Genomic DNA, 13,598 nt, shown 5'->3' on the forward strand with positions numbered 1-13,598 from the left:
GTAACAATCATTTAATTATTTGATGGTCTTAAAAAATGAATGTATTGCAACAACACTGTGCATCTAGGAGCTAGGATTGCCCCAAGTGCAGACAGACAACCTTTACAGAGTTTCTTTCTGTTTTACAAGTTCTCGGCTGTCTACAACTGATCACATCGCTAACCTGCTCGCTGGAACTTACTAGAACGTGGTCACATTCTCTATTGCTTCTCCTTTTTGGCAGGGCTTGCGGTCTGCATTGGGATGGTCAGCACATTCGCCTACGCAAACTCTGCTGTCAAGCACCAGGTGTCCTTGAAGGTAGGTGCAACGGAGAGCCCGCCGCAGTCCATAAGGGTCCCACTGCTGAAGCTTATGCGAGAAATGTTAGAGTTTGATTTGGAGACCCTGGCCCTCGATAGGAGCGAGCGACCCTTTCATTGCAATATGTGTGGTGATGATGGCCAACAGTGTGTTAACCTGCTGACTAAGACAGGCTCTATCAATTGCAGTGCGAGACATGGATTCAGTGAAGCAAATTGTTTCAAAAGTATGGGCTTAGGTGAGTCCCTTCCCGGGTGGAAAAGAACCATTTTATGTAATACTCTCACCGTTTGCACACACGTCATCCTTTCATGAGTGTAATATATTTAGCCAAGAAATGAGGCGCATGCGAATCGTGTGGGTATAGTATTTCCATTAAAGTAGACAATCTTACTAAATTTTGAACAAAAATCTACAAGTAGTTTCATGAGCCACAGGCGATATCTTCATAAACTGAAGGAGTGGCAAAACGTGGCTTGTAAACAGTAGGTAGTCTTAATTCAGATGATGGACTTTGAAGATTTTGGGGTATTTACCTTCACCAAAATTGAATTGCTAAAGGAGGTGTTTGTCAAATCAGGTTAATCAAACTGTTAGCCTTGCAAGCTGGTGACAACTGTACAACTACTTTTAAGTACATGTAAAATGCATTCAGAATTTAAAACTGAAACATAACTGTTCGCAAATAATATATCAATTATACATAACATCATGATGTTCTACTCCAGCGCCTTAAGTAATGAGCTAGTAAAGATTTGCAAAATTTAAGATGGAAACCAAAGGAAAAAAAGAACTGAAAATTAAGAGAATCAATAAATATAAGAAGAAACAAAAGAGAACCTCGAAATTAGTGGAAATTAAATGAAAGAACAGAAATTAAAATAGAGTAAAACGGGAAAGAAAATAAGAGAAAGAAAATAAAAAAAACAACAAAAGAGTGAAAGGACAACAATGGAGCCTCTTACCAAGTATACCCATTTTCGCCACGCTGGAGCTGCACTATGTGGCTCTTGCTTCTTTAGTAACTACGAGAGTTTAAGTATGTTTTTCACTTATTTGTTTCCAGGAGAAGCGATCCATCTTAGTTGTGTTTTGGATCTCAATTTTCCTTTCTGGCAACACCTTGTACCTGCTCTACACCTTCAGTTCCCAGCGTTTGTATAACAGGTGAGTGGCTTTCTGAGGATGAGGTACCAGGGTATGGATGTGCAATGTTCTGTGCCTCACTCTGTATAGGAATCCGCATTATGCCTTGGCTATAAATGATTCCTGTTTATTAATTGTCTTAGTGGCCTACAGAAACATGTTTGACTGTGTCAAGAAATGCCTGTGAGAAAATGGGGAACTGGAGAAATGTGTATACTATTTGAATAAAGTCAAGATAGGCCAAAATCTATCCGGAATCCATCTCTGGGACATGGCGAGGGAGGAGCAGCAGAGTTGGGATTTATCAATTGACTGTTTACCACTGATGTGGAATTTTTGCAAGACGAGGGAGAAAAAACTGGTAGTGGATGCAGTATTGTTTTTGCCAACTGAATTTGTAAATAAATTGGTTATTGAGACAATTTACGTTGCCGACTTCGGGAGAACAATTTTGCAGATACACACTACCATAGCATACCTTAAACAGGAAAGAATAATGTATATGAGTGGTCTTCTCTGTCAGGAAAGGTCTTCCGAGTGCACAAGGTTATTGGCATATCTGGCGGTGTGACTACTGCTACCCTTGGCGGTGTGACTACTGCTACCCTTGGCGGTGTGACTACTGCTATCCTTGGCGGTGTGACTACTGCTACCTTTGGCGGTGTGACTACTGCTACCCTTGGCGGTGTGACTACTGCTACCCTTGGCGGTGTGACTAATGCTATCCTTGGCGGTGTGACTACTGCTATCCTTGGCGGTGTGACTACTGCTATCCTTGGCAGTGTGACTACTGCTATCCTTGGCGGTGTGACTACTGCTATCCTTGGCGGTGTGACTATTGCTATCCTTGTCAATGTCAGGAAATATCTCAATGAAGTAGGTTAGTGAGGGTGGGCGAAATTAGTTTTGCCATCTCGTCTGAGAATTTCTGATGTACAAAAAGGAATATGAAGGAGTAAATGCTTTTTGTTGCTTTTTTCAGTTCGGGGAATACCTTCAATATGGAGAAGGAACAATGAAGGAAACTGTGGCCTATTTAATAGATACTGTTTTTTTTTTCACAGCACAAAGTAAACCTTTATAGTAAAGTTTTAGTCATTTTCGAGGAGAATGTATTGATAGTTTTGAAATAATGAACGTTACTACTCATTCTCACGTGGTGCTTCAAACCCCTACCTCCAGGGAATAAAAAAAGCTGTTTCTCCATTACGGGATTCCCGGAACCATCCTATAGCCAACGATAGCCCGTGGTTGAGCGCACTGCGGTACCATGGTGGAGAACTAAATTTACAAGTAAACTTTACTAGAGTGTTCTACAGTTATTTGATTAACTACCGAAAATATATTTAATACATTTTGTATCCTGCACATAAGCACACGTCTAGTTGTGTTACAAATTATACGAGGATACCCCTTATGGATAATTAGGATTACAATTAAGTTTTTCATTTCTCTCTCATGCCAAAAAAACTGATCTATGGCACCCAAGGCTCTAGCTTTAAAGGAGTGTTTCCCCATGGGGGCCAGGTTGAGACGATTATAGTAGATACACACTACCATTCTACATCACAACACCAGCCTTAATAGGACTAAATATTAAATGTTTTTGTATATATCCTAGAGCACTTTTATAAACTGAAAATTCTCTTCTAAAAATCGTCAACTATCTGAGTGAAACATAGGCTGATGTATTTTTCTTTAAAACATAATTCGAGGATTAGAAATTAAACCCACGTCAAAAAACAGTGCTAATCCAGCCATTTCTAATAACTTCTTAAATAAAAGAAATAGAAAGGAACAGAGCCAAATATGCAGCACGTTTGAAGAGCTGAAAAGATCACCATTTTTTACGGCTGTCAGCAGCTCCACAGGCCAATTATACACTTAAAGGCCAGTTTATTTTTTCAGCTCCTTTGAGTAAGATCTTGGAGCACTGGAGTCTCTTCTCTCAAACCTGTACTTATAGGAAAATATTTACATTTTATACAGTATTTTTCAAGCATTTCTATTTGCATCCGACATTGAAGTCTCTGCAGTTTTTTCAAACAGAAAAGAGATCCATTCAGCTGTCTTTTTTTCCTCCAATGTTTACTGCACACAAGCATTGTGTCTTCACATTTTGTGCAATAACCGCAATCCCAAAGGAAGGAGGAGGAGACTGATCCTCACATGGGTCTTCCAACCTTGTTAAAGTGTCCTCTTCGTCCAGTAATGTCGACGCGAGCCATCAAGATGTGTGGGTAAGCTTGAGGACTCCATAAGGTTCCCAATGTCAGAGGTGAGCACAAAGCCTCAGTCGTCAAATCTGCCTACAGAGAGGAACCTTCTCCACCTCAGGACATGGTGTCCCTGCTTCTGATCAACCAAAAGAGAGAGTATATAAATGGTGCCATGAAGGAGAGCATGACTACTCCCATCATTCTTCATTGATGTGTGCAGTGTCCAAGGACTCGACTCCTTCTTCAGAATATGCACAGATTGAAGACAATCCTTCATTTGTTGCAGAGTAAGTTTGTTGTAGAGTCAGACATCAGATAATTCTAGGCCTTCCCTGCAATGTTCTGTTTAGGGGTGGATACTGCATATATCACTCTGATACTCTCATGTTCCAGAGGGGCATCTTTGTCATAGAAAGGGAGTGACTACATCCCCTCTTAAGAAGCCATCTCCTTTAAGATACAGCTCTAGTTCGATATACCTCATGACTTGTAATAGAGACATTTCTTTAAGTCTTTTCAGAATATCTTTCTACAACCACTTCACTTGCAAAGATTTTGCCTTCTGATTTATTTTTTTGTTCACATTTTTTTTATTGCCATTAATACCAAATATAAAAAACCAAACCAAATGGAAAAATAAGGCATAAAAATCAATAGAAGACCTAGAGCTTAGAGCGCTGTCCTTCAGCATCACATTTTTCAGAGGACAGTTGTTTGTCTAGAATCTATGTAATGTTGCATGACTTGGGTACAACAACTAATTCAGTGCTTCTGTCCCCGGTACAGTTTTCAGCACAGTAGCTTTGTGATTTTAGAGACATTACACCACCACTTATCAAAATTGCGTATATCCTGGGGTCTGGGTTTAACCGAGCAAGAGATGGAGCTTTCCTTATTAAAGCCATCAGTAAGGCTACTAAGCCACGTCAGGTTAACAATCACAAGCCTCTTGAGGAAGAGTCCTTGTTCTTAAGGATTGATCCTCATCCAAACTATGTCATTCTATATGCTGTAAGGAAGCGGTACCCTTTTGATCTATCCTCTTCAGCTATCTCAGAGGAGACTACAATAATCAGTTCTGTGAATTTAAAGAATTGTTGTATGGTGGCCACCTGAGTGATAGAGGAACTATGCTTTTGAGATGATGTGACTGGTACATCTGGGAGTTTATGCAGAGGTTTGCTGAAAATCTCATACAAAAAAGCTAGACTTCCAGGACATTTAACATGTAGTCTCTTTGTCTCTTACCAGGCTATCTTTGCTGCAGCAGACATTTCAGACCTGCCACCTCAAAGCTCGTGTTAACTGGCTTAAGACCTGATGATCAGCGAATGGTTATAAACCTTTTTTTCCTCAGACATTTGACATTCAGATTACACATAGATGATTGAATGCACTGGGCAAAAATGGAGAAAGACTGAGGTGCCTGTTCTTGAGCTTCTGGGGCTATTACTTATTGGGCAGTCTCCTTCGTGGGTATTATCACTTATCGAAGGCGTCCTGAGGTTACATGTGCTGGTGCATTCCAAGTTGATAGCCAAGTTACTCCATTTGGGGACTTTACTCGGCAGAAGTGGAATTGAGCAGTCAGGGATTAATGTAGGAGAGAAGTAAGTGATAGAAACTCAAATCAAAAATATAGAAAATAACATACAAGGAAATGGTCCTGTCAGTGTTATAACTTCAAAGAAGAAAAGCACTTTACGTGTAGGTAAAACAGGCCAGGGAAACTAAAGATGCAATCGAAAAACTTTATTGTACTAGCTACTTCTCAGGCCAAACTGAGGCCACAAACCTGTTTATTCCATTTAGATGCCGTTTAGGTGCTAGGTTTTTTGTAACATTCAAATTTATGGTAGGGACTATGGTAAGGAGAAGCATTTGGGGGGTGTAGGAAGCCCCCAAGTGTTTCCCTCAGTATACAGCACCTTTCTCCCATTTACTATCTGAAAGTAAAAAGAGTATCTGATCAAGACCTCTAGCCACATATTCTTTACCTTAGAATATTCCACAGGAGTTAGACTGGATCTGGAAAATCTTAAGCAGTCCCTCTTTGCGGCGATAAGTGGCAACAATCTGCGCAGCGTCAGTTTTGTCCATGGCGGAATTGACGTGCGTGGTACCTATATAGGTGCCACCCCAGCGTGCTGACAGCTATTTTCTTTCTGCACCATCAGCTCCGATCCGGAGAGAGTTACATTGGTCTATTTTTTGGATTATTTTTTCAAACAATTCGTCAAACTTTTTGAGCTCATCTCCCGGTGCTCAGGGATGTCCTCTAAAAACCTGTGGGGTTTAAACCATGTGGTTTCTGGCAGACATATGTCTGGGAGAGCCCCCTACCTGGCTTGCATCTGGTGCGTGGAGCCAAGGCACGACTCTAGGGTCTGTAAAGACTGGTGTGCCATGAATCACAAGGTGTTTTGGGAGCAGTCCCTGAGGCTCCTGGTCCATCGACTTCACGATGCTCCAGGTCCCCATCGCGCCAAGGTCCTGGGCCTGCTCACAGAGCCATTCCTAGCACCCGACATCAGTGTCTAAGTTGTAGCCCTCTTTGTCTTTGCCACACTGGCCCAAGTCTTGGGATGACGTGTAGGAATGACGCCACAAATCATGACCCTGAGTTTGGATCCGCTCGGTGCCTCCCAGAATTTTCCAGAGCTGGAGCGACCCCGCCCACTTATAGGAGTTCTATAAGGCCACCGTAGAACTCCTCATATTTGTGCTTGCTGACCCCTCCTTGAGCACCCTCGGGCCACTGGATTGTCACCTGCCGGTCTGCCTTCGACGCAATCTGGGACTCTTGGATCTGGTTTTGGATGGCCTCTGGTCACGAGATCATGACCATTACCGGAGCCTGTTCCAGTGACATAATTACCTACGATGCCGATACCCCACGGTGGCATTGATCTCCATTGTTATACCCGACTCTGATACGTAGCCGGACTGGCATCCTCCAACGTCCGCTCTGGTGCCGGCCAGTACATGACTTTCCGAATTGAAGGCAGGGCCCTCTTTTTTTGAAAGGCCCTGTGCGTAGTATAATTGGGGGGGGGGCATCTGAGGACCCTTATGGCTACCCTAACCCCTTGGAAGAACCCAAAGATAACAGGTACAAAGAAAGGGGGGATGCTAGTGGTTTGGATACCTCCCAAGATACTAGTTTAGTCTCTCCTTCTAGTGTGGCTACGGAGGCAGGGACTCCATGATGCGGAGGAGGGCGGCTGAGGCCTTTGACTTTATGCTGCCATCGGTGGCAGTCAAGACAAATGTCTTGATTGAGTTCCTTCAGTCAGGAGTCGTCCCCACAAAACCTGTCCTCCCTTTTTAATGCAGCACTCTTAGATGTTGTGCTCGGGCCAAGCCCTGCACAGGGACTTCTGTGCACAGGATACTTGCCTGCTGCCACTTCCCAACACCTGGGAACCCATCTTTCCTCATCCAGCATTCCACCATGGAGCGCCTGGTGGTCCAGACTTCCAAGTCCAAAGTCAACCCTAGTGCGTTCCTTACCACGCTACTGGAAAGGGAATCCAAGGATATTCTCTTCCACCAGCCTTCCACTGTATTCAGTGAACACCGTGCGCCTCTTGGGCTGATATACACATGCAGTCTGGGGTTCTGTTGCACAAGTGCTGCCCACGATCTTGGAAGAGTCACAAGCCATCATGACCTATCCTATTGCCGATGGCAGAGAGATGTAGCTAAGTTCACCCTTCACTGTGGACTGGTTATGATTGACTCTCTAGCAGAGCGATTATGTCGTCCGTGTCCTTCAGACGCCACACCTGGCTGGGATCTACTGACTTTTTGGGGGATCTTCAGGCATCCCTTAAAGTCATGCCCTTCGATGGCACCCTTCACTTCAGCGATAAGTCGAATTCCGCGCTAAAGCACTTTAAGGACAGCAGGAAAACTGCCCGGTAGTTGTGTTTTTCCATGGCCGCACGCCAGCCCCTTCTGCCTTTCACTCAGTTTGTGGCTGTGGTAGGGGTTACCAGCTGCGACTGTCCTCACGCAGCCACCAAGGCCAACAGACTCGCGGCTGTGGGTAACTGGTCGGTGGCAGGATCCGGCAACACCTGCCTTGCTGGCAGTCCATAACATCAGACAAATGGGTGCTCCAAATTGTTCAGCGGGATTACACCGTCCAATTCATCGAAACTCTGCTACCCATGCCACCATTCTCAGACTGGTCGACAGTGGACCTCCTCTCTCTGCTCCATCATGAAGTACAGGTTCTTGTGGCCAAAGGCGCTATCAAAAGGGTACCAGCATCAGAAGACCATTCTGGTTGCTATTCCTACTAATTTCTGATGCTCAAGAAGGATGGAGGCCTTTGCCTTATATTAGACCTGCACCCTCTCTACTTCTTCCTGAAGAAGGAGAAATTCAGGATGCTCTGGTTCTGTCTGCCCTGGACCCCGGAGACTGGATGGTAGCTTTGGACTTACAAGTCCAGTGACCTAACAATTGCCCCTGTGGTGCGGTGGACCCTGAGCTCCTGTGAGGCCCCTCCGGAACTGTGCATGGCCTGGCCTGAGAGCCCCTGTCTGGGTCCGGATCGTGAGGGGCCCCTTCTATGCACTTTGCGGGGGGCTCAAGTTTCATTATGCCACTGTGCAGGATGCATATTTTCACATACCAATCCTGCCTGCCCACAGGCATTACCTGTGGTTCACGGTGTGCCACAAGCATTTTCAGTTCGCTGTGCTCCCCTTTGGCCTCACCAGCGCCCCTCAGGTATTCACCAAGGTCATGCTGGTGGTTGCAACCCATCTGCAGAGCTTAGGGGTTCCAGACTTCCCCTGCTTCGATGACTGGCTGTTGAAGGTGGGCTCGTCCGCATGCAGTCCTTTCCAACCTCCAGACCACGTCAGACCTCCTCCATTCACTGGGATTCATAACAATGTGCCGAAGTCACACCTAAATCCCTCTTAGACGCTGCCTTTTATCTTAGCCAATCTGGACACAGTGTAGTTTTGGGCCTATCCTCTGGAGCGAAGAGCCTCTATTCTGGATTTTGGTGAGACTGACTCTGTGCTGCTGGGCTTCATGGCCTTCTGCAAGCTGCTGGTAATAAACACCCACTAGCACATGCAGGTTCTGCAGTGGGACCTGAAGTCCCAGTGGGCGCAGCATCAGGGGAATCTCACCGACCTGCTCCAGGTAACCGAGGGAACTTCTAAAGATCTGCAGTGGTGGCTGATGAACCGTGTTTGGGTCAGCGGCAGACGCCTCTCCATTCCCCACCCAGGGCCGACTGTGGTGAAAGACGCGTCACTCCTGGGTTGGGGCTGCTATCTGGCAGAGGTGGAGCTCAGGGAGCGCTGGTCTCTGGCGGAGTATCAGCTCCACACCAACCTGTTGGAATTGAGAGTGATTCACCTATCATTGAAAGCCTTCCATCACAGGAATACCAGTTCAGGTGTTAACGGACAACACGACCTCCTTTTGTGGGCATGACTTGAACATCACGACATATTCCTAGTCGTACAACACCTGGCAGGATCTCTGAATGCCAGGGCGGATGAACGTAGCCATCGATGTCTCGCAGATCACGAATGGCATCTCCAATCTCAGGTGGTGCATAGTCTCTTCCGTGACTGGGGAGAACCTTGGTTAGATCTATTCGCCAACACTGCAAATGCGCAATTTCAGCATTTCTACGTGCTGTTGTTTCCAAGGCGGCTCTCGCTCCAAGACGCATTTTGTCTCAAGTGGAATTCAGGCCTCCTGAACGCCTTCCTGCCGATTCCACTTCTGCCCAGAGTTCTCAAGAAGATCAGGAACGACTGGGCCCAAGTCATTCTTGCGGCTCAGGATTGGGCATGTAGAGTACTCCTGAGCATGAGCATCCGTCCTCTAATCATTTTGCCATTTCGGGAGAATCTCCAGTCACAGCAACAGGGCAGGGTCCTGCACCCGAACCTGCACCCGAACCTGCACCCGCTCTGCCTTCATGCATGGATATTGAACCGCTGCAATTGACCGCCTTTCAGAAGCCTGTGATATCATCCTGACAGCCAGGCATCCCTCAACCAAGACAGTATACACTTGCCATTGGGACATATGTGTGGATTAATCGGCCTCTAAAAATGTTGACCACTTCTCTGCACCTTTGTACGAGATATTATTTGTTCTTTCAGTAGCACGGCAAGGCTTTCCTCAGGGCTCAGTTTAGGGATATCTTTCACCTGTTTTGGCTTTCTTGAGGTTGCCTAATTGGCCATCCCTGTTCCAGTCACCTGCTGTAACTCATTTTCTCAAAGGACTCCAACACATGTTCCTCCATAACCTTTTATCATGCCCAAATGGGACAGAATCTTGATTCTGACATTGATGAACTCGCCCTTCGAGCCTATGCACCCTCCATTCATCAACGTTTTTGCAGATAAACTGGTTCTGAGAACCTGTGCCTCTTTTCTGTCAAAAGTGGTGTAACGCTTCCACATCTGCCAGACCATCACATTGCCAATCTTCTTTGCTCTGCCTCACCCTTCCAAAAAGGAGAGGCTCTCTCGCCTGGGCCGCAAAAGAGCTTTATCGTTCTACATCATTGCACCAAAGAGCACCAGGGGCCGTATTACAGAACGTGCCCCAGGGGCGCAACAGACATGTGTGACCGCTTTGCGCACCCCCGTGGCAAGTTGGTATTACAGAAGGGGCCACAGACGCTTGTGTGTCCCTTTCTGTAATACTGAAAGTGCTGGCGCACATATAGCACCAGTGCTTTCTCAAGAGGGCATTCCCTCATTTGCATGAGGATGTGGCCCTACGCGAATGAGGAAATCCCTATGCCTCTGCGCCCACACCTTATTATAGATGTGGACGCAGAGGCAAAGAAGCTGTCAGGAAGCACACTCTCAGTGCGCCCCATGATGGCAGCCCTCTGAAGGGGGAAAGAGGGTCCTATGAACCTCCCAGACATTCCTTAGCTGGTGGGTGCAGATACTCAATGCACCGATCTTCAAGGGAATTGCCAATCCTTTAAAGTGCAGATCGGTTGCCTCCTGAATAGAGAAACACGGGACCGTTTTTAAACAGCTGCTCTATATTTCTCTTGAATCCAGTGCGCGGCTGCCTGAGGGCAGCACATTCTACATAATTGGATGCACTTTTCCTGCTTGCACCTGGCACACTTGCTTAAAGATGTGCCCTGGCACAAACAGGAAAAGTGCACTCTATCTATAATAGGGCCCCTGGTGGATGATCAACTAACTCTTCATTGGTTTTGTCGGGGCAAAGAAAAGTAAAGCTGTGCTGAAACTGACCCTTTCCAGATAAACTGTACTCTGCATTAAAATCTGCTATGTACTGACCAGAAATCAACCCCCATGAGGGCTTGCAAGCTCATTCCACCACAGCTGTGTTGGCTTGCAGAGTTCCCGTCCTCGATATCTGTTAGACTGTGAGATGGGCATCTCTGCACAAGTTCATCAGCACTACTGCCTAGACAGTCAGGGCCGTCATGACAGGCACTTTGCTCGTTCATTCCTCCAGGACTTCCTCGTCTGAATCTGCTCACAGACCCAGTTCCGGGGAAGTATTGCTTGGGTATCTATTCTAAGGTAAAGAATAGAAGTCTATCAGATGAACAAGTTACTCACCTTTTGGTAACACCTTATCTGGTTGAGACTCTAACCACAGTTTCCTTACTGACGCTCCCATGCTCCCCACTTCTGCTAACAGATTTTCCATCTAGAGTGACCCTTGTAGGTCCTTAGTGTCTGCACACTGGTCCATCAGCCATTCTGTTTCTTCATGCTTCTGGCATGTGAATGTCATGAGAAGAAACTGATGTCAGCGCACTGAGGTGGTGGCTATATAGGCAAGTCCAGTCTGACACCTGGGGAATATTCTAAGGTAAGGAATCTGCAGCTATATGGAGTCTCTACCAGATAAGATGTTACCAAAGTTAAGTAACTTATTTATCCAGTTGAATTAATATATCTGGTCCCTGCGACTCTAGGTACTAGACTTGACACCCTAGTTGGTTAAAGTCCAGCCCTTTAAAACACTCCCAAAATCAATTAACTAAAAAAACACATAAAACTATACAGGAGTTTTTTTCCAGGTCAAACACTATTCTGGGTGCCTAAAGGCAAATTCTTTACAGTGCGTTTGATCAAATTAATGAGGCTTTTGGGGCTTTCCTAGTTAGCATACAGGAGACAGACTATTTATGGAACAAACTAGTCTTCTAAAGTATTCAAATGGGGAAAGGTGCTGGTGTGGTGCTAACACCCACAAAAATGTATTATACCTCAGATGTACATATCTTGAAATGGGGAGTTGGAGATTTAGCAAGGTTACTTTTGGGACTGGGGGAATCGAAGGACTTAACTAATCTCCACTGGAAAATTAAATTTAGAGTCATGATATAATCAGTACTTCTAATACCTACGTCTTCATAACAGTAAGGGCTAAAGAAGCACTTCAAACTGTTTCGCAGTTGAGATAAGTGGTTGCTGCCACTGTGATGCAGCTGCAAGACATGAGCTGAGGGGAAACCTGTTTCTGCCCTTTGGATTGGTACAGAATTGTTTTGGAGGGGGGGTGGTACTGGATACGTTGAGTGCAGGTTCACCTCTTTGGCAGTATTGTAAACGGTATTTGCAGCTCCTCGTCCTCTTGTCACTTTTATTACTTGTGGGGTATCATGGCCATGTGGATTGCAAGGTTGGGTGAATCCTGGGTGCTCAGTACGTTTGATTACCTTCTTGTAGGCTTCTATCAGATGGGCCATACTTTTTCTCCTCTTCAGATGGAATATACTTTTTGACCTCTTGTTCAGTTTCCTCCTTTTGTAAAGCTGGGTGCAGTGCAAGACATCTTCCAGTATCTTGGGCTTGATCCCACCCTTAATGACAGCAGCTGCAGAGCTTGCAGAGCTCTGATCCTAGTAAACAATCTCACCTTCGCAGTGTTGTCAGTCGATTGAAATCCAGACAAATGCAAACTTCATGGCCCAGAGCACAAGCTTTCTTTAAAAGCTTCCTCAAGAGGAAGTACCTGTTCAGTCATTGTCATCCTCTCCCAGGCTTTTTCAGTGAAACCTATGAAGGACAGGCTAGTCAATACTAGTCAAGGGAATCTGTGGAATCAAGCCTAATGACAAACGCCAAGTTGGTATGGTTGCTAAGCGACGGCCAGTACAACACATGAATGAAGGAGTATGGTTGTAGGTTAGTTGAGAAAAACTGGTTTATCAGGTATGGAATTGTAATTTCGCCCAGTTCACCATATAGCTACAGTTTCAGCCAGGCATTCAAGGAACGCAAGATGTGCAAGTTTTCCCTTCCACCAAGGATGAAGATGAGGACAACTTGCAGTGAAACTACCATCTTGTGCAGACCCACAAAGACTGTCCTCAGGGGGCACCAGGCACCTTAGAAATGGTCTCTTCCGTATGTGTGCGCACGCACACAGACACAGTACAATACATCTTGCACACTTTGAATCTTTTATTTGTGTGTAGCTGGATTACTCTTGGTACAAGAAAATGGTTTAGACACAAGAAAGGTAATTTGATTAAAGGGTGAAGTGCTAATAACATGCTGGTGGAAATGGTGAGGATTCATTATTGGATCTAGAGCTACAATGGAAAGAGAGGAAAATTGATCCTTCGGCGATATTCAGAATTGAAAAAGTCGAATGCCTATAATACAGAGAAAAAAAGTTCTGTCCCGATAAGAGTGGAATTGGTCAACACTAATATTCGAATTGAAGAGGTCGTCAATGAGCAGAACTGTAATGATACAGACAGTTTTTTCACAGCTGAAGAAAATACCATGGGGTAGGTTTGATTTTCGAGAGGAGCTAAGCATTGGAGACGGTGTTTACTTATGAAGGGACTTCCATTCTTGTAGAATGCTTATGTTTGGTTCGTAGGATTTTAGATTAAATAAATGGAGGTATACATGTTGC

At 45.2% G+C, this 13,598-nt stretch overlaps 1 protein-coding gene across 2 annotated transcripts in view; it reads left to right on the forward strand.

Annotated features, from left to right (window-relative positions):
- Positions 1 to 13,598, forward strand: part of RNFT2 (ring finger protein, transmembrane 2) — a 276,550-nt gene that overhangs the window by 134,319 nt on the left and 128,633 nt on the right. For both annotated transcript variants that reach the window (XM_085633800.1, XM_085633798.1), the window contains 2 exons: positions 224 to 300; positions 1,370 to 1,470. In XM_085633800.1, the coding sequence (XP_085489926.1) occupies positions 224 to 300; positions 1,370 to 1,470 (178 nt within the window). The remainder of the gene's footprint in view (positions 1 to 223; positions 301 to 1,369; positions 1,471 to 13,598) is intronic.

This window comes from Triturus cristatus, chromosome 11 (assembly GCF_964204655.1).
Source record: "Triturus cristatus chromosome 11, aTriCri1.1, whole genome shotgun sequence".
NCBI lineage: Eukaryota > Metazoa > Chordata > Amphibia > Caudata > Salamandridae > Triturus > Triturus cristatus.